General features: G+C 39.7%; 1 protein-coding gene and 1 long non-coding RNA gene across 2 annotated transcripts in view; one reads left to right on the top strand and one right to left on the bottom strand.

Moving 5' to 3' along the window:
* colgalt2 (collagen beta(1-O)galactosyltransferase 2) overlaps positions 1-17,931 on the bottom strand; it is a 31,382-nt gene extending 13,451 nt beyond the window's left edge. The window contains exon 1 of the mRNA XM_034700103.1: positions 17,578-17,931. Coding sequence (XP_034555994.1) covers positions 17,578-17,813 — 236 coding nt within the window. The 5' untranslated portion in view covers positions 17,814-17,931. The remainder of the gene's footprint in view (positions 1-17,577) is intronic.
* On the top strand, positions 12,830-14,106 carry LOC117824578. Its single transcript, XR_004633613.1, has 3 exons — positions 12,830-12,892; positions 13,231-13,333; positions 13,423-14,106. It is a non-coding gene; the product is annotated as an uncharacterized LOC117824578 (long non-coding RNA).
* Positions 17,932-21,704: the final 3,773 nt, after the last annotated feature.

The raw sequence follows: 21,704 nt of genomic DNA, 5'->3' as shown, positions 1-21,704 counted from the left end.
TTGCTGTAATATTCCTCGCTGTACTCTCTCCAAAATAACACCCAAATTTAGAGTGGCTGGACAGAGATAGAAACACACACACACACACACACACACACACACACACACACAAACGCACACCCACTTAAGCACTGTATTTTTAGTAAATACACTCTCATCATAGAAGATAGCAGTGTTAGTACTCTTCATTTACCACATTGAAGACAAACAGAAGTACAGAAACACCTGTTTTCACACAGACACACCCTCAGATTCTTATGTCACTCCACAAACACAAGACCAAAAATTAGATATTGAGCAATCCCACATAAACAAACACAGTCTGGAGTTATCACACAGAGGATGAGAAGAGAAGATGAAGATGAGTTGAAAAGAAACAGAGCTGTCGTATGTGTGGAATTTCAATAATCCTCATTCAGACAGAAAAATTGCTCATCAGACAGAGGCAGCAGCTGCAGAAAGGCCTTCAGGAGACCGGTCAATAATTTTAATAGCAAGTAAGTGTGTGCCTGCCAATACATGCAGGTGTGTGACGAAACATGAAGCCGTTTATTTTTCTGTCTTGGGAATGTTGGTTTAACAGCAGCATGTCTGGTGATTTATCTGTTGCACAAGTAGAGGTTTACAAGTATAAACATAGCTGTTCAAGTGTGTGTTAAGGTTATAAGCGCGAGTAAACATTTTTAAAAAGTGCATACAAGTACATGCATGTGCTGTATGAGTGCACAAATGCCAATGAGAGTCATAAAGGACCTGATAACAACCTGTTGGTTTTTTATTGTAAGCTTGAAACACCTGCCTGGCTGGTAATGAGCAGATGTGCACACGTTGACATGCTTTTTAAAGTGCTTAAGAGCACATAACCAGGGGGAATAAATGTGTTTCTACATGCTATCTCCCAATGACAGTCTGTGCTTCAGGCAGAGATTTAAAATGAGGGAATTTCTGGCCAGTGAAAAGAGAACAATGCATGGTATGATATGTAGGAACACAAAGTTTATTGTTGTGTCTATAAAGCCATTTTCAAAAATGCATTCATGAAAACATCTAGAAAATTTCAGGACAGCATGCCTCTGAGATTTTCTAAAATTGTTTATTCACACGTCCTTCACAGTGTGAGGTCTTCTCTGACAGGTGGTAGATTACGGGGGATCTTAGCCTTGAGGCAAGACATGGCACAAAAAGTACCACAGAGTTACGTTTACAGAATGTCCAAGGTTGCTAACAAAGCAGAGTCCTAAACTATAAGACAGTTCACCTTTAATCTATTGCTACTAGTAATCAGACAGATTCACATTACCGATGAAAAGAGTGGAAAGGGGCATTCTAGTGAGCAGAAAAGAGAATGAAGCAGCTTCATTTCATGCATATAGATTGCACCATTGCTCACTAGTGGCATGAAGTAAACTTCGTCTTCACACCTGCTCATGGTGGATTTTCATGAATATAACTTTCTGCATTCTCACATCGGCTCACCCTGACAACTTGTACAATTTTATGAATGTGCTAGCACGAAAAGTCTAAGTGAAGGCAAGCAGCTTACCTTATATATTTAATAGTGAAGTGCGTGTGTGAATAAAGCTTAAGGTGACCAGGAGGAGTGCGGGACAGAAAGGGAATAAGTTAGCCTCGTTGTATTTTATTGCTAACCAGCACTGAAAAAAAACAATTCCACAACATAGTTCTCAACACACAATCGACATTTCAATGAATTCCTCATTGAGCTCATTAAAACCCTTCAAAAGTTTTAAAGGGTTAGATTAACTTTATCTTACAAACATCCAATTAAAAAGCTTAGTAGGGTTTTTCTTTTGCTCTCAAGATCTAGAAGAAAGTAAATCTCACTAGCAACCTTTATTTTTTTTATTTTTACAGGCTGTTCCTGGCAGAACACGAGCTAACTGTGTCCAGATCATGAATTGCTGAAGATTAAAGATTTAGTACCTACAGAAAAGTGTAGAAAAGGAATGGATAAAAGGGCCATTTTTGAAGTACATTTAGCCATGATGGGAGAAGTGATACCTTGTATCTATTATGACGATTCTGGGGTTAAAACATTGATAAATATACACTGTACTTCTGTACAGTTTCACAGAAAGAGTTAAATATCACAGGATAATAATAAATATATCCAGGGTGATACATAACGTCTTAAGGGTTTTTCACAAGCACATCCAACATGCCCATTTCTCCCACCTCTCTCCATCCAATCTCAGGACTCAGAGCACCCATGTGACTTTTCGTCCCAAACATTACATCTCAGTGTTCTGTTTAATGTAAGAAAATAATGGAGCCTTTTGATGTAAAAACCAAAGCTGCAAATGTGCACTGAATATCTTTGCAGTCTCCTCTCTTCTATCTATTTCTCTCACACTCATTGGTCCTAAATGGACGCAGCAGTTTGCTTCTCCTCCTCCTCAATTTCCTCTACCTCCAGGCAAGATCAGCCATAACAGCTCAACTGTGCTCTACTGAGACCAGAGTGCCAAGTTTCAAGTGTCTCTGAAAAACTGCAACATAGTGAATATTCATATGGCAATGGGATCTACATCTATACATAGCTAGCACATTTCAAGTTTGTACATGTCAAAAATCAAATGCACATGATATAACTAAATGCGCTTTCATGCCCACACTCCCCTCTTTCCACACTTCTATCTCTCTCTCTCTTTCCTCTGTCCTGTTTTGACGTTTACTCTGAGCTGAAGCCTCATTATTCTGCTGTCTGCAGGGTCTGGGTTGGGCTTCCTCTCCCTGTTTCTGTCTTTATGATCAGCATCTGGACAACATATGCCTTTCAAGGCTTCACCTACACACCCCTACCACTCCATCTCTCTATCACTTCCTGGATGTCCCTTTTATTTCTTTGAAATGTCAGCATGCAAGATTATTTATTCTTTAACCTTGATATATTAATCCTTCTGTTTGAAGTCTCTCTTTCAAATCTCACATACTACATTTGTCTTTGATAAGGTATTAAGTTGTAATGTTGTGAATAGAGGAGTAACAATATCAAATTGGCAGACACAAAAACTGACAAAATGATTTCCTAAACAGTTCATTCGTGTACTGGTTTGTATGAAATCCCCCAAAACAGAGCACTTTTATCACATTAAAAAAGAAATGGCTGTAGTAGACATTACAAGCACTTGATTGGCACTGGATCTAAAAGTAGTGATACTAAGAGTACATGTACGCTAATATTTCAGTGTCATATACTAATCCATAAGCATTGATCATTTGTTCATAACCTCCTCTCAATGGTCAATGGACACCTGTTAAGTTCACTCCTTTAAGTCTACAAACCTCTGTTTCTGCAATATGTCAACACTTCAAGATTTCTATCACTCTAGGTTGCACACAAGCACCCTCAATGTAGGTTTAAATAACATGACTAGTATAAGCTACTAGTTTATTTTTGTATATGGTAAAAACACATGGTAAAAAGGAAATTAAACATAATTCAATGTGTGATCAATATCTCTGACTCACACTGTCAGTCAGCACAGTCCATGTCCTGCTTCTGTTGCTGTTTCAATTGCTAAAAAATCAAACACCCCAATCCAAAACAAAGGGAAACCTGTACTCATAAATTACAAGTTCTTCCTACAGGCCCTGAGCTCAACAAAGTCTGTGACTACACTGATACAGGCCAAATCTCTGCCTCTGTTCTCTATCGCCAGTATTGCTGATCCGCTGAGTCTATCCAGCCCCATGCTGCTTCTTAAATATGTTAAATCAGCTTGAGCATAACACTCATCCTGTTGTCTTTTCACCATCCTTTTTTATGCTTTAGTTGCTAAAAATCATGTAGAAAAGTTTAGTAACAATTACATAAGCACAAATATAAATAAAAAGGACATAGGTTTGATTGTAAACTGTCAGTGTTCCACATAGCTGGTACACATTTCTTTCAAGGATGGTAGAAATTACTATCACATGCACAGCAGAGAAGAATACAAAAGCTTGTTTACATATTGAGTAGTACAGCATACTGTGTCTCACCCAGCATGATTAATTGTGTGACAGAAGTGAACATTTGTCATGGGTCCCTCAAAATGCCTAGGGCATTGTACTGTTTGCACCATCACCAGTATTCTAAGTGCATATTCCAAACTGCTGGTGGCTAAAAGCAGACAGCATTATTCTCTCCATCATGGCTACAGGCCTTTTTCCTATTAGGTTTCTATCCATCTGAAAAGAAATGCACTTCCTTGCGCTCTAACACCTGCATCTCCATCACCTGGTTATCAACCCACTTCATCACTCTCTCTGGCTCTCTCCCTCCCTCTCTTTAAGGCAGAGCGTGTCAGATAACAGGGAAGGTTTCGGCGGCTGACATCTGGGCCTTAAACACAGAGGCTTGTCTTAACTCTGGCCTTCTTAAGTAAACACACCTCTGAATGGCTCCGGCAGGCCAGTGTCAGCTGACTGTTGATCAAATAAACTATCTAATATCCCTGCCAATAATGACCAGGTACTGCATATAATTAAGAAGCAAGAATGCCTCTTTCAGACCAGAGCTTAAGATACCTCCAACACATAATAACCATGCTTGTGTGTGTGTGTGTGTGTGTGTGTGTGTGTGTGTGTGTGTGTGTGTGTGCGTGCGTGCGTGCGTGCGTGCGTGCGTGCGTGCGTGCGTGCGTGCGTGCGTGCGTGCGTGCGTGCGTGTGTGTGTGTGTGTGTGTAAGTACGTTGACTCTGCAGTATAGGCTGACGTGGCTGTGAGCCTCTTGATGGCCTAACGAGAAGAGAAAGAGGAGGGGTCAGATGGGGTGAGAGATGGAGGGGATAAGAAGAGTTGGAGAGAGTGGAGGGAGGGGTTGGTGTGATTGGACCTCCTGACTGAAATTCCTCATGACTCTCAGGGTCAACAAAGGTAGCCAGGCCAGCGGAATTGCAGTGAAGTGTAATATTTAGGATTCATATTCAAGACTTGGAAGAGAAAGTCATTAACGTTGCACATTAAAGAAAGTTAGCGTTGACTGTCAGAGGGAGACAGGATGAAAAGTCTAGCATTGAGTGTTTGAAAGCCTCCACCAGTTCCGGCTCTGTACCTTCACTTTGTTGAAAACATTTTCCTTGGATGTCATTTTGTTCTGTAGAATTGCACTATATTTTCATGGTTCAGAGGGGAATTACTTTTAGGGAGCCTTGGCTAAAACTGGTAATGCTGCAGTGCTATCTGGCACAGAGTCATCCCCTTCGCTTTGAGTGCATTATGATAAATGGAAACAGAACTCTGACATGGTAGACATTAAAAAGAAAGAAAAAGCTGTTCAACAAGCACATGCCTCAAAAAGGCCTTTTGGTTTTACTTCTTTAAAAAGTCCTCTCTCATAGATTTTACATTACAACGGTGTAGCACACTTTAGATTATCTTTAAGCTTTGGGAAAGATTTATAAATAGTTCATTTTCAACAGTATCAAAGTCCATTCAGTGAGGAAGGGTATTCATCTGCCAGAGTTTTAACAAGGAAAAAGAAAACTGATCAAATAACCCCTCTTCTTAAAACTCTGCACTGGCTCCCTGTTTCTTTTACTTGTTTTTAAAGCTCTTAACAGCCTTGCTCCTCCATACATCACTGATCTCCTGTCATTTTATGTTCCAACCCAATCACTGAGGTCCTCGAATGCTTCCCTTTTAAATTTTACTTGTATGTCTCACACAAGCGCAGGCCAGAGAGCTTTCTGTTTTTATGCCCCTAAGTTGTGGAACTCTTTGCCTCTGGACATTAAAACAGCGAGCTCTGGGTGTTTTTAAAAGTAAACTTAAGACGTACCTTTCTAATCTAGCTTTTAATTTGGAGTATTTTCTTTTTAGCCCTGGACTGCATTATTTATTTTTATTATTTATATTATTTTTTTAATCATTATTATTTGAATCAATGCTTTAACATTTATTTATCTTATTTAATTCTTGTATTTATCGGATCTTCTATACCTTATTTTTAACTTTTGTTTCCACTATTTCTTATTTTATTAATTTTACTGTATTGATTTTGTTTTATTTTTAAGTATTTTATTTATAATCATGCCTTTTTTAATTTGACCATTGCTGTTGTTTTCTGTCTCTCTGTTATTCTGTGAAGCACTTTGGGCTGCATGTTTTTATGTATGAAAGGTGCTATATAAATAAAGTTGAGTTGAGTTGAGTTGAGTTGAGTTGAGTTGAGTTGAGTTGAGTTGAGTTGAGTTCATCTTATGGGGAAAACATTGAAGAATAAAGTCAAACATAGGCAAACATATATTGTTGTAGTGTTAACTTTAGTAACAGTGGAGTTGTAAATAAGTAGTCATCTAGATTGGTGTGCTAGCTCATGGAAACTGTCTCATCTTTGCAGCGGAAACTGTAGCAACAACTGGCTAACCTGCTACCTAGCTAATACTTCTTATGTAACTTGCTATGCTACTGCTCACCTTAGCATTACATTCTCTGTCTGTGAATGCTAACAGTACTTACACTGTCATCTTTTTTTCCTCGATTAACAAATACAGAAATATCACTCTGTCCCATGGCACTAGTAAAAAAAAAGCTACTTCGTCCCCAAAACATTGTGAAAGGTGTGCCACTATGCTGATGGTATCCTTAACATGTCTCCAAGGCAGAACATTATCCCTGCTGTTCTGAAGGAACAACATGTCTTTGTTTGGCACTAACCCACTAATTATCTGCTCTTTAACACTTCGAGGCTATTGTTCTTTAACTCGTCAATATTTTACTGCTTTAATGCTTTTCTTCCAGCTCTTTCAGGGACACAGTGAAAGATTTCAACTGTATATGCATCAAAACAACATATGTCTTGCACTCAAAGCAGCTCATTATTTGAAACACACTTGTTTAAAAAAAGCAAGGGAAAAACAGTAACTCAAAGAAACAGATGGAAGAAGTGAATGAGGAACAGAAAGACGAAGGGAAAGATGGAGGAAATGAGAGAGCAGGAGCGTAGAGGAAATACAGTGAAATTCATGACTCAAACAAACAGGTTACCAGACAGGTAGATGGTGTTTGTATAACATGTCTCGGCGACAACATGAGCATGGGTTTCTTTAAATGACTATTCTGCTATTCATGAAAACAGTGCTCTGCACCCTGAGAGACAGGACTTGTTTCTGCCTCTGCATCACCTAAACTCATCCATATTCAGACGTCCCTCTCTCCAGATGAGACTGATGAATCCAAGATACCGTTGTTTTCTTTGCCAACTCTGTCATTGCTGGGCTGCCAGGCTCTGACTATACAACTGGAAATGGGCTAGAACACATGGGGTATCTTAGCAAGAATTCTCAGTCCAGAGCCAACAGCCATGTCCAATCCAAGGCAGAAAAATCCCAAAAAGGCTTAGGGATTGGAAAAATCAATTCTTTTTGTTTAGAGCCCTGTGATTGAATAGGTATGCTGGGTTACTGTGAAATTTTTCCCATGATTACCTCCCTGCTAAAGATCAGGGATTATCGACTTATTGGCAGGTCAACATCAGCTGCATCCTGTTGGCTTTAGTTATACAGTTAACAGGCTCAGTGAGAGGCCCGTAGATTGTCTGTGATGTCACTCTGTTTGTATGATAGACATTGCACCACATAGTAATTTTCTTCTACTAACACATCATCATTACTCATAAAAATTCTTGTTTTTTGCAGATACCCTGCAGGTACTGAGGCAGTGTAATGAAAAGGTGACTCATTACATCTAGAGTTACACTTCACATTTCTAAATGATGTGGCATTAACTAAGACTAAGTGCTTTGTGTTCTCTTGATGCCAGCACAGTAAAAACCCATACATCAGGCATATGACATGTTCCTTCATCATTATAAAGACAGGCTGCGGTAAACCCTCAATAGAGAGCAAAATATGTATTCATCCACTGCCAAAAGTAGTCCACACCAGATGCTCTCCTAACTCCTGTGTGAGTAAAATTTACTAAAAACTACAATTCCCAGCTTTGTGTAGAAATTTCTCAGCTTTTTTTTCAGTGAAACTTCATATTACAACAACTAGTCACCAAGAAAAAGTATCCCCTTGACTAACATCTTGCTATTTTTGAGGTTTCCGGGATGAAAGAAGGATAAATAGAGGTAGAGATAGTATCCTTAGTAGTTGTTTCTTTTGCTCTTTCTGTCATCGTTGTTCTACTGCGTTTTAAAGATCAAATACAAATTCTGGCACTTTCACATTTTCCATTCCAAAACATTACACTCCAGAGCAACGCAAGCTAAGTGTGTCAAACATGTGGTATGCTTGATATGGAGGGTAACATACTTCAGAGTTAACTTCATCACTTATGGTTCACTCTCTCACAGCAGGGAGGCAATGAGGCACAGCCAGATGTACTCTGCCTTTTTTTATTTGAAACCATGTGAGACGTAAATTAAACAAGCCACGTCTGTAGAGGAGTTTGTGGCTTTGATGTCAAATGTTCTGCTAAATGTTCCAGAGAAGTGGTGTGCAGCTATCTTGTGTGTGACATCATTTTTTTTTTGGTACCAAATCGTCCAGAGAGAAGATAAAAGGTCTTCCTCTGTTTTCGTCATTACAAGCTGCAGATCTGGGAAACATAAACCTGCAGTTTTTTATGTCAAAAGACCTTTTTAGTTTCCCAAAGACTGGAAGTGACTACAGAATATGACTCCTCAGGTGATACTGATTGGGAGGTCAGATTGATTGAAGTCCTGTCTCACTGTGGGCTTATGTGGTCATTAGAGAAGTGAAGAGAAAACAGAGGCTGAGCCAGCAGAGCAGAAACACACCCACAACATGTGTGATAGCATATAAACACACATAAAACATACACAGATATTTGAAAACAGACACAATGGCTTGCAAATTAATAGACATAGAATGTGATAATCAAACAAACTCTGAATGCCATAACTGTGATATAATAAATACTGACACACAGCAAAAGCATATGCTGCTAATCAGTATCAAATTCCCATGTTGTCAGCACCAGATAACACACAATAGCCTCCTGATAATTCATTCCATACAATTGGAGAGACTGCCCTCCAAACTCCCTGGGGTAGGAAAAAAAGAACAATGTGTTCTCCCACAGAAGAAAGAAGCCTGAGGTAACACACCTGGCATGTGAAAACCTCCAGTGCGACAAAAGAACATCACAACAATGATAAAGATTATGGCCTTTTTACTCTTTCCTTTGAATGTAGATAAAAAAACAGTAGATCTGCTCAGTAAATGAAACCAGATAAAACCATCAGTGGCCTCAACAGACTGTCCAAGAAGCTACCAGAGGCACCTGTGGCATGCACAAATGTGCTAGCAGGGCATATTTTCAGTTGGTGGGATTCCCTGAATGCATGCCTGCACTCAACAGCACACATGTTTTAATGTTTACAATGAACCAACAGATGTGTTGCCTTTCTGTATTCAACAATTTGAAAGGACAGCGGTATAGACAACATGATACTTACGACTGAGGGCATTTTAACCATCACCTGTCAGTGGGACATAAATATCTTTACTCAATTACTATACTTCAGTATGTATAAGAGGTAGTTATGCTTTACTTGAATATTTCTATTTCACACTCAACACTATTACATCTTTGACATCTAAAAGACAATACTTTTTCCCTTTCTTCATTCATCTGGTATCTTTTAGAAACCAAATTTGGTGATTTGACTATAATAGTTTGTGATAAACTGAGAGGATAATCTGGTCCTTTCTGGGTTGACAAAGTTGTGTTATATGCACCAGGACAAACAGCAGCTTATGTGTGCAGGTGCTGTTTGTGGCTTGCGCATTGAGATCGGCCATCGTGCATTTATTTTGGGCAAAACTGGCCCCTTTCTATGTAAGTGAACCTCGCTGCAAAAAACTTCTGCAGTGAAATATTTGCCATCTGCTGAAAGTTGGTTCAAAGGTATTTATAAGGGATGTCACATTCAAATTTTCCACATTCAGTCTATTACTTTAACATTGCTATCACTATTCATTATTAGTGTTACATCAGGCAGGGGCTGTCCAAGGCTTAACCATGGCATTTGAAGGCACACTTTTCCATATGTGTGGAGATGGTCTGGAGCCCCAATAGACGACTTTATAAACTTTGAAATTTGTATCCCATCTGTCATGATGTGACTTCACAGTAAACTGATAAAAAGGGACCCCTCAGAATTCAGCTCATCATCTGTGGGCAGTCAAGATGGGAACTCAACTCTGCGCGAGTCCAAACACTGACGGCTCATCTCCACAATTAGACCTAGAGACGGATCAGATGACAGCAAATGATCCAAATTCTTGGTGCTATCAGCCGTGGCAGTTCATTCTTAGTGGATCCCCTCTCTCTGTATTGGGAAACTTTCTGTAAAATTCTGATGGTTGGTAATGATCAGCAACATTAAGAACTATTGGCTGAGGTGCAATCATGTCAATATACTTTAGTAAAGAACAAAATGTGTGTTTATTTTACAAATATCCCATCAATTGAGCTTCAACAAAATGGTTCAGTTACTTAATTTGGGGGTTAGTAACGAGCATTTTTTAATTAGAAGTGAGCAGAAGGAGAGGTTTATTAAACCTTGCTACTGGTAAACCAAAAAGGATAAGATAATTGTTTTTAGGGTTAGTATTTCTTTAGTTTATTGTTGCCTTAAAGTCAAATCAGAGCAGCACTTGCCTTAAACAGGGTGCCACCCAAGCCAGGTCACCAAACAGTGTCCTTTAAGGGCTCAGAAATATCCTGGTTAAAAGGGGTTATATAAGTCAAATTTGGCACTTGGAGGACATGTCTTGGCAAAGCATAACACAAGTCAGCATAAACCATCCATTCATAAAGTCTCATACTCAGCATTCAAGTCCAATTTTTTATGGTTCATTTATTGCTGAGTTGCTCAGTACACTTGTCAGAATTACTAAAAGTGAAAAGGTAGAATCTTTTGTTACATCATATCACATAGGATAAAGATTTTTTGAACTGCTTGCTAGGGTGAAGCTACATATGGTATGAAGTATCAAATAATCTCACATCAATCTCCTCATCTCACGATACAGTAGACACAACACTTCTCTACATGTCTGACAGGAGTTACAGTATACATGCTACATCTGTCACTGAGATATTCTGTGTATGCTTAGTGTATTTCAGCAGCTGTGGAAAATTCTTTACATATGAAGTCACATCATACCCTCGGGTACATCAGGATTAACTGTGGTTGTAAAATGTAAGATTTAGTTGGATGTCAAAAGAAACCATCAAAAAATGCAAACCAGATCCATCTCGACCCCTGCATGATGTATACAGTATAAAGTTCAATACCATAAATATGAAATAAGTGACTTTGTGTTGAATGGGTTAATACATGACTTGATATTATGATAACAAGAGAGGTAGTCCTGCTGGGTCGGCTGGTGATGTCAGCGCTCGAACATCCTCATTAAGTTTCAGTATGTCTCCTAGAGAAGTCCACAAATCATCATGTTGACCCCTCGCCCAGCACCTGGGGACACCCATCACCACCTGAGCACAGCCTGCAGGCTGCAGGCAGCCAGCAACAAGCAGCGTCAGGGAACAACACATTGTCTGCATTGTTCCAGAGGTGTTTGACAAACAATGACGCTCCTAAGATTTCCTTTGAAGTTACTTGAAATAATAATTCAACAGATAACAGGCTAAAGGCTGGAGAACTGGCAGCTAACTTAGCTTAGCATGTTACCCAAACAATTGAGGTTATTTTGCTTGCCAAGCAGTGTCTTTAAGACTCCAGGCGCAGTTGGTCAAATTATCATCCTATAAAAAAAAGCACACCTCAACAATATCAAGCTTTTTGAGTTATTGGATATGATAATTTGCCAAATACAACCGCAGACATTTTAATCTGTCATTTAAGTAGATAACTGGACAACTATTCAGATTACTGCTGATAATTTGTATTTAACTAAAAATATATATATATATTGGACAACTGGTCATATTTCAAGAAAGAAATTCATTATTTGATAACCCATTAGCCATTGTTAATCAACAGCTAACATTAAGTATTCAACCAGTTTTCCTACTGAAATTAAGTTAGCTAGGAGGTGAATTCCTAGCTAACATTTATTTTTATCACTCTAATGAGGCGTTCACACCAAACGCAAATCAAATCATTTGCGCGAATGAATTACATGTAAAGTCTATGTAGAGACGCGAATAGACGCGAGTAGTGGTCTGGTGGCGCAAATGGCGCGAATTGGGCAATGCTGAACACCAGCGAATCCATCGTGTCGCGATCACCAATCAGCGTGTAGATCACCCCGTGGCCTGAGGTGTGACGGATGGATCAGCGGAGATTCACTCATCTGGAATATTTGGGACACTTTGATTCCATCTCTTTACAGCTACCCCAAACTCTGTGACTCTACCTGTTTTTATGGGATCAGGAATAAACAGGAGCTCACTGTGAGGACAGAGAGTGAGGAAGATTATCTGGTGAGTTGTGAAAAACTTTGTGTGTCAGCTATCGGTTCTAGTAGGGAGCTAACTCTGTCCCATTTAGCATTTAAAGTCTGCAAGCTCAACCTTGTTTGATAACAACAGACTAGTATGCTGTGGGAACCCCCCCAGCCCCTCCCTCTTGCTCAATTCGCATCTTGAGCTCGCGTGTGCGACTCTCAATTCACGCGAATAGAGCAAGTAAACACAAAACATTCTCGCGCCTGTATTTGCGTGAATAGCGCGATCATTCGCGTCTGGTGTGAACGCGGCATAACACTACAGTAATATCAACTTTGCCTAGCTAATGCCAAAATTGCCAAAATGCGGTTGAATGCTAACGTTAGCTGTTGTCTGACTGTTGCTACAAAAATTTCAAATACTTTGTTGTTACTTGAAATATCACCAGATTTTATTTTGTCTTTTCAGTTGGAGATCAATCAAAGAAGGACGGAGGTAAATGTAAACTCTGGATAGATAGAAACATTAAAATGCACATTAGCACCAAGAGTCAACTCAAGCCTTCAGGGTCACTGACTGTGATATCTATGAGCTGAGCAAAACACCTGGACAAATGTCACCCAAACTCAAGAACTACAAATCAAAACGCTGGCTGGACAGGTCAGCTTCACCGTCTTGCTGCAGGGTAGCACTGCTAACTGAGCCGCGCTGACCTCCGTTTGACAGTGCCTTCTGAGGCCTTTACACCCAAGGTGTAAATCTCACATGTCATCTGAAGACTGTGACGAGGACTGACACATGTCTTAACTGATGCTTGTCTGTTGTTGCTACAGGTATGACACATTTTCCTTACTCAAAGCAACAGTTCATACTGTGACCTATTGCAAAGCTCAGTCGCAATGCATTTGGCTGGTCCAGGTCTTGAAAATCAGAGCGGTAAGTGGACAGAATATTACCATTCTTTGTGAACTTAATCATTGTTCTTGTACAGCCTTACATTTCATTGTTTTTTCTGTTATATCAAGCGATTACACATGGGCAAGCTACCGTGGGAATGTGGATTAACCAACCTGCTAAATGCCCTCTGGAAAATTTCCCAACAGTACTGACCACCCTCTCCCTGCCAGACCAACCCCTTCTCTCTATAATACCCTGCATTCTCCCATTCTTTAACAGCAGTGTGAGAGCCTTTTTCACCACTCTGCCACTTCTCTGTCAGACTTGCACTCACTTGCAGTGGGAAAACTTCTAAAGGCAGATTTTACAGACTATCCCAACCGTCAGGGTGAGTCAGGGCTGAAGTAACAGGGTGGAGGGGACGTGACCTGAACATTAAATGCGGATTATCCTGTGGACAGGCTCAAACTGGAATCTTTGGTACTCCCAGAATCCTCACAAGGGCCAAAGCCTGTCAGGACTTTTTGGGGAGTTTTTGTCATCTGACTGAGTAGTTAAGTAGTTCAGACTCTTAAAGGCTGTTGTCATCATGTCATTTCAACCACGCCTGTTCCTACAAAGGTTTTCCATTTCATTTGTTTCTTGAAAAACTTAACAAAATCTTACTTTAAATCTTTGATTAATGACAGTTAAAAACAGTTGTTCATCACCGGTAGCCATGCAATAACAAATTCAGTGAGAGTTGTCTGCATTACTTTGTATGTATTTTGTTAACTGACCTGAATCAATGGCAAAAATATTAAATATGAAATCTTGGTGCATTTGATGTCAGATTTTTGCCTGTCATTTTTTGTGCACTTTTTCTGCACGAGACAAATGAAGATTTTAAAGATGCATTTGCGCCACAAGTACCCAGGACCTCCTACCCAGAATTACCGCTTGGTGCAATTTTTTAAAATACTTTTATAACTACAGGTCTGAAATGCTGGTCATGTGTTGTGTCTATACGCTGTGCCTATAGACACAATATATATATATATATGTCTTTGTATCAAAAAAGTTAATCAGATTTAAAATTCCTGAGATGCACCAGAAGTTATAAATCTAGCCTTGACAGACCTGACAAAGCTTGTGTTTTACTCTTTTAAAAACCGTGTCATGATGTTGTCAATTAAGAAAACTTAAAACCTGTAAATTGCACGTAAATCACAATAAAATTGGTTTATTTTTGGGGTTCGCACGGCTACAGTAAGTATCTGTGTACCTTACTTTTTACAGTAAAACTGAGACCCATCAGAAACAGATGAATCAGCGCTACCCTGGGGGATATAATGAATCAAAAAGTTACAGCATTTATTTGGCAGACATCTGGGGCAAATTTTAACTTTGCTTTTGATCTAAAGACACTGGCACTGCTCAGACTGCTAATTGGGATGTAAATAATGCAGCACACATAAAAGGAAGTCTTGGTCGGAAGTTGTGTATCGCTAACTGAGGACTGTTCTGTAATATTTCTTAAAGCTGCAAGCAGGGGACCAATCAGAAATGCCCCAGTGCTGTAAGTCCCTGTACTTTCACATAGTTGTACATCTAGAGCTGAAGCATTGGACTTAATTTGGACCCTGGTTCCTGCTGTGAAAATCCAGAGTATCTCTAAAGTCTCTATTCCCTGAGTAAAGTTCCTACAGTGAAAACTCATTTTTAGCAAAACATCCCCTGAATGTTCATCCCACTAGGCTTTCTTTATGTCTAAACTGTTTTGTGACATTATAATGTACATGCACACCCACGCTAATTCTATCAAAAACATACATTAAAACAATTACCAGTGATCCCATGGGTGAAGATGAAAGAGGAGCTGGGTTCCCTTTACCGCTGCTAAAAGAACACCCATGCTATTGTATTTAATCATCTACATCCTTCTTTACTAGTTTTCCTTGCTCTTTGTCATGCATTTCATGACTGAAATGTGTATAGAGCGAATGAAGAGGGAAAACGATTCTCTGTTTAGCTCAATCTGTGGCTCCAGAGAGGAGCTTGAGAGAAGAACATTATGTCCCAGCAAAAACACTGGAGCTTCATGACCAGATGCTGTTGATATTATCGTCCTTCCTGATTGTTTCGTTGAGTTCTTTACATCAGTGTGTCCATGATCTATCCAGATGAGCTGTGGAAATGTAGTAAAGTGGAACAACCTGGCTGCTTTCAGGGAGGAAGATGTGTATCAAGTAACCGCAGAGTCCTTGGCTTGAGTCCAGACGGAGACCCTCATCTCATGTCATCCCCAGCTCTCTATTTACTCTGAGCTACTCTATACCATCATATAAACACACAATGCTGTGCAGTTAAAGCTAATTTGATGTTGTCGTGGGAATGATCTTGAAGTAAGTGTGTTTTCTTTATGTACTTTAGTTCAGCCCTGTGTACTTGTCATGACATTTGAAATCAATTAGTTCTCTACAACACTCGGTACAAAACATGCATTAAAGCTTTTTTTAAAGTTGAGTGTAAATTGGCATTTATTGGGTGGTTTGGCTTACACAGTGGGTGGTAACATTAATGACACTGAGAACACAGAGGCTCACAATGCCATGATTTAGGTTGTGTAAAATGCATAATTACTTTAACCAATTTAGCCACAAAAGGCCAAAAAAGTGGAATAATCATCACTATGGCATTATTTAAGTTTTTAATATTTCCACAGTTCTCAGCTGTCTCTTTTTATCTCTTCTTTTTCATATTTGCTATTTCATTCGAAGTCAAGTGAAGTGCATTATGAAACTTTTGTAAAAATAGAAGACTAAGGATAATGTTGCACTTCTTAGATAGCTGTGGCTCCCAAAATAGAAAATTAAAGCTACAATAAGGAACTTTTTAAAATTTTGTGCCCATATGAACAAAGAAGCTGTATGTTTTATGTCTGTCCTGATCTTGTCCTGTTTGTGTGAGAGTAGTGTTTCCTGACCCCAAAAAATCTCCTCCTACTTTATTCTAAAAGTTATCATGGAAAATGTCAACAAAGGCTGTTTTGGGACCGGCAGTCATCCTCATCGGGCACTGACCCAGTGGAAAAGATGACTGACATTAAAAGAAACTTTAAAGAAACAGTCAATATCTGTGATGGCATCTTTGCTTTTGTAGCTCATTAAGTCATCATCATTTGAATTTGTTTATAACTTGCTAAAATCTCCAGAGGAGCTTTAACTACCTGAATTAAATGTATGATGATGTATGCATTTAGTTGACTGAATGATTTAACATTGTCATTCTTGCTAGTTGGCACCAGACTTATTAGTCAGATCCATAAATTGTGTTCCATTTTGACTATTTTCTGGGTTTTCTTACCTTTAGCAATTAAAATTTATGTTTTAAAAATGAGGAAATTAACCGATTTTCTCCAGCATGCATTTGTGTGAGTTTTGGTGAAGGTCTCTAAATTAGAAACAGAAAGTAACTTTGCAAACAAAAGCAAAATACTCAGCAAAGGAAAGGGTGGGAAACTGAGGAATGCCAACCAAGACTTGCAAGCACCAGTAGAGATGCATGTGACTGCTCTTCTCTTCATCTGGACTCTGATAAGCAACCTGCTTCTAGTCCATAATCTTTCAGCTTCTGTGTGATTCTATCATACCCTCATTTGAACACACACACAGGCACACACATTTTATGCATGACTTCTCACACCCCCCAGCTCTGCTGTCAGACCAACTCAATGTCTCCTTTCATCCCTCCACCTGCAGGGCTCCCTCTTTGATAGCTTCATATTATCTCAGTATGAGACCCAGCTCACTGCAGGACCCTACCTAAGTTTTGAGACCCTTTTATACCTGCCAGCCCTGCTGTTTTAAAGCCTAGTTTCCGCTGGTTTGTGCTGAATCAGATGGAGGGAACCATGATTAAGGGTTAAGCCTAACCCAACATACACAGAAGCTCTTTCATCTTCTCCCACAACGTGCAATTTGGACGCCGGCAGACACGCGAGGTAAGTGCATCGTAAAAACGCTGCAACAGGTCTGTGTGCTGATTCTGACGATCTGTTATTATAATTGAGTTGGACACACGCTGTTCTTGTTTGGCATACAACACGCTCCGGTGCACATCGGTGTACACGCGCAACTTGCATCTAAAACTATGGGAGAACTATACAGTAAGCACTCTCTTTATTCAAATTGCACAAGGAGAAATCTTTGAACATGTTTGATTAAAAAGTAGCCTTTCATGAAAGTAATGTCAGTCTAAAGATCAAAAAAACTCCACCTTTCCCATCCCTTTCTGTCTCTTACCAGATCGCTATGCGTTCCTTTGGGTACTCCAGCTTCTCTATGCAGCCCAGGTAGTGAGGCAGGCTGTGCTCTGCGTTACGAGCCACAATGGCGATCATAACCTTTGGCTTCAGCAGGACTGACTCGGACTTGACCTGCTCCTGCACCAGCGTCAACAGATCCGACGCGCCGCCGGGCACCAGAGCGCCCAGCAGCGCCCAAAACACCCCGACTCCCACGGCACCGAGCGCCCGCATCTTTGCTTCAAGTTTCCGCCGTGATTTCCCCCCGACCTGGTCCCGCAGTAGCCCTGAGACTGAGCGAGAGGAGTTAGTGTTAGTGAGTGAGTGAGAGAGTGAGTGCGCCCTGATGGGAGGGGGGAGGGAGGCAGGAAGGTAAGAGAGGGGGGGATAGGGTGGGTGGAGAGCTTCCTCCCTCTTTTACCCCTCCTACACCCCTCTGCTGATTGCTGCTCGTGAAGAGAGTTGCACCAGGATCCCCCACCTCCAGAATGCTGCCAATACTAACAATAATATGCATTTGTGTTTACTGAATCTGGTGTCTGATGAAGTACATCACATTCTCAGTCATTACACATGATGCATGTCTGCAGCCGGTTAGTTAATCCCTGTCTGTTTCTCCTCGTGTGTCCTGCTGGCCCTCTGAATGTTTCTTTCCCCTCCACACCTTCACTCTTGACAGTCACTTGGATGCTGCAGAGCTGGAGACCATGAAGTCACTGGCTCTGACATCAGCCTTAAGCAGGGCTGCTGCATTTATTTTCTTATTTATTCCACAACTCTGAAATCAGGAAATGTGAAAAACTTAACTTGTATCCACTTTTTCATGATCTATTAGCAGAATAAACAACAAATGTTAGGAAAATAAGAACTTGGTTAATGTAATGAATTGTATCTTCATTCATGATATGGTTACTGAAAGCCACTCTAGCAATGACTTCATCTGATTGTATTCCTGTTTTAAACTACACTATTGTGTGTTTAGTTCAACAGCTCTTGAGCAGTGATGAGGTGTGCATGTGGCACAAGACTTTAGAACATTTAAGAGAGATTCACAATAAATCTGTTTTTTCAAAAAGCTCCTGAAAAAAGAGAAGAGACAACGTTTTCCTGAAATTAGTATCTCTTTATGGATGGAGGCAGTTCTATTCTCATGTCTGATGAATTTCAAAACAGACATACTTCATACTAGCCCCTCATTCTTTGCGCTGATTTGATAATCAAGTTATTAAACAAAGCAGCTTGAATTTAAGTGTGACCAGGCTGACATTATCTTTGGATGAGCTGCTTCCAATTCAGCTGATAAAAGGAAAGTTAAGACTCTTTATTTGTAATTCAGAGCATTTGATTTTGCGGCTTGTGCGCCTCTCACTGTTCCAAGCATGATCTTCAACTCAGGGAAGCTTTGACTTTCAACTTTCAACTTTGTAAGATTTTTATTAAAGTGGGATTTTATTGCTTGTTTCACCTCCAGACCACAGTGGTTCTGGATCAGGACCTGGTCCAATGTGGTCTAGAGGGGAGGAAAAATCTGTAAAATCCCCCTTTTTAATAGAATAGAGCTTTCACAAAGTTGAAAGTGTATTTTAGACACTGTCAAAGCTCACCTATTATCACTAACACATATCCAGAACACTTAGATGTGCAACACTTGCAGAATCAGAGGCTCTGCACTGCAAGTCAAAACTCCCTTCGTTTTCCTCTTGACAGCTGAATAGTAATCTGTGAATTGAAGCTAACTTTAATGTTGTGTTGCAGAGCATGATACAACACTTTAAACAAAAAATGAGCATTAATCAACCAAACATAGATTTTCTGAACTCTTCCTGAGTTTAAACATTAGTGTTCTGTTGTTGAATATGATCTTGTTTTTTCTCTGTATCGTTAATGGTCCGAATGATACTGCATATTTTGTTATCTTAACCAGTCATCATTTTCAGGAGACAAAAAACGGGGACATTTCATTTGGATGTAGGGGGGGAAATATCATAAAACAAAAATGGTTAATTAAACCCAAACACTGCAGTAGAGCTGGAGAGAAAAATGTCTGAAATCGTCTTCTAAATTTTTTGAATAAAGCAAACACTCACCACCGTCCAAAATATTAACCACTAATCTTTGGTGATTTTTACACCGAGTGTTCCATACAAGCTGTCAAAATTCCCCTCTCCAGCTGTCCTATCTAATGAAAACTAAACCCTCCCCCAAATATCAGAAAAGGTCTATCTATCTCTATCATAGAGGATAAAGAGAAATATTTTCTATTAACAACCGGTGACACAATCAGAAGACAGATGTGACAGAGCACATGAGAAATATTTGTCTTCCTCTCTTCAGAAGAACTATAAAAAGGGATTGTGTTCTCATGCAAATAAATAACAGGAGTATCTTTGAAAAAAATCTCTGTTTCTAGTTTTTATGTCATTAAAAAAAAAAAGTACTTTCAGTGGTGGTAAAAACTAAAAAATCATGGCATTAGAGCAAAACATCTGACCAGTGCATAAAAACATGTGCCAAACCCAAATGACACCATGATGCAAACATTTAATCCTAATTTCATCCAGACAAAGTTACTTAATTTTTCTTAAAGTCAAGCAAACGCCTTTAGAAAAAAATCCAATAATACCCCAATTTCTCAAAGTTGCCATCGAGTAATGCACTACATGCAGTCACAACATTACACATCATGGTCTTATATGATTATGTGGAGAAACCTCTTCTTCTGTAATTATAGCAGTGTCACAGCAGACAGACAAGCAGAGCCAGCTCACATCTGTCCTAGTCTCAACTCAGCTTTGTTTATTTAAGTCAGGATCTGGGCCACCTGGAGTTGTTTTCCTTCTTTAGTGAGTAAAAGAGAAGACTTGCCATGTTTTCTGCTGCTGGCAGGACAGACATGGGAGGAAAACAGTGATTTCAATCTGTCCTAGTAATCCCTTAGCTCCCTCTAGTGCTTTCTTAGAGGCAGTTAGGATGAGTTAAAAACAAAAAATACTTGAGGGAAGCCGCCACATACTAACCCCCCAACACACACACACTACTCACTTACAAACTATTGCCCATTTTTTTTTACAACTGGGAGAACATTAATGATCCACAAAAAATTGCATGGGGAGGTTTTATGACCTTTAAACTTGCAATTTAGTTTATGTTCCTGCAAGAGGCTTTCTGAAATCAAGGTCAAAGTTCAAGAACCACAACAGCCCACAGCTGACTGGGTAAGAACAGTATAAGGTGTAGTAAACATTATCATCTTGAGCCAAACTCTGGTCATATAAGACTCTGAATGTTTAGCCTTTGAATAAAAATGAAATGAAAATAGTAATAGATAAATTACTTTATGTCTGGTGTTGGTCACTCAGCTCTGCACTTTATGCCCTTTTCTTAAAAAACAGCCTCACCCTCTTGGCTCAGCATCAGGCATCATCACCGGACGGTCTATGATACATTTTCATGATTCCAGTGGCTCATGCTCTCCCTCTTCTGTCGTAGCAAAAACATCTGCTTTGTAATTTTGGTTTGGTTCTTGACATGCAGCCATTTGTTGCTCTGTCACTGAACTATGGATACCGGCCGGAGAATGACCGTATCATTTCTAGTTATGTTTAGGATAAGTGTACGTTTTAAGAACTGCCAAGCTTTCTCTCAGTTAAACTGTGGTTTCAGAGAAAGCGTAACTTGTAGCTTCAAATAGCTTGGTAAATCCTTATTTTCTGGCTTCAATATGAGAAAATTAAATATGGAAAACTCCAGCAAAAGTCTGTCACACATCACAAGACTAGAAACAAATGAGCACTGAAGCCCAAACATGACAAAATAGAGGATCTATTTGTATGACTCAATGGAAATGAGTGATTTCAAGTGAGGAAAGGCCTACACTCTTGTATATCAAATAAGCTGATTTATGTGAGTATATGTGTGTAAGTGTAAGTGAGGGTGGGTTGGGGGTTTGGGACTTCATGCCTCCTTCACAGCTGTCAGGGTGATGTACAGCTCAAATAGACAGTGCTTCATCATCCAGAGAGCTCTCTGAGGAAACCCATTCATGTGCAAGTGTGTGTCAGCATCATCGTAAGCCAAAACCAGCAGATGGTGCTCTTGTTTCATCATTGTAGCTCACTCTCTTAT

The sequence above is a fragment of the Notolabrus celidotus genome, chromosome 2, assembly GCF_009762535.1.
Source record: "Notolabrus celidotus isolate fNotCel1 chromosome 2, fNotCel1.pri, whole genome shotgun sequence".
NCBI classification, from domain to species: Eukaryota; Metazoa; Chordata; class Actinopteri; order Labriformes; family Labridae; genus Notolabrus; species Notolabrus celidotus.
This window is presented reverse-complemented; position numbering and strand designations above follow the sequence as displayed.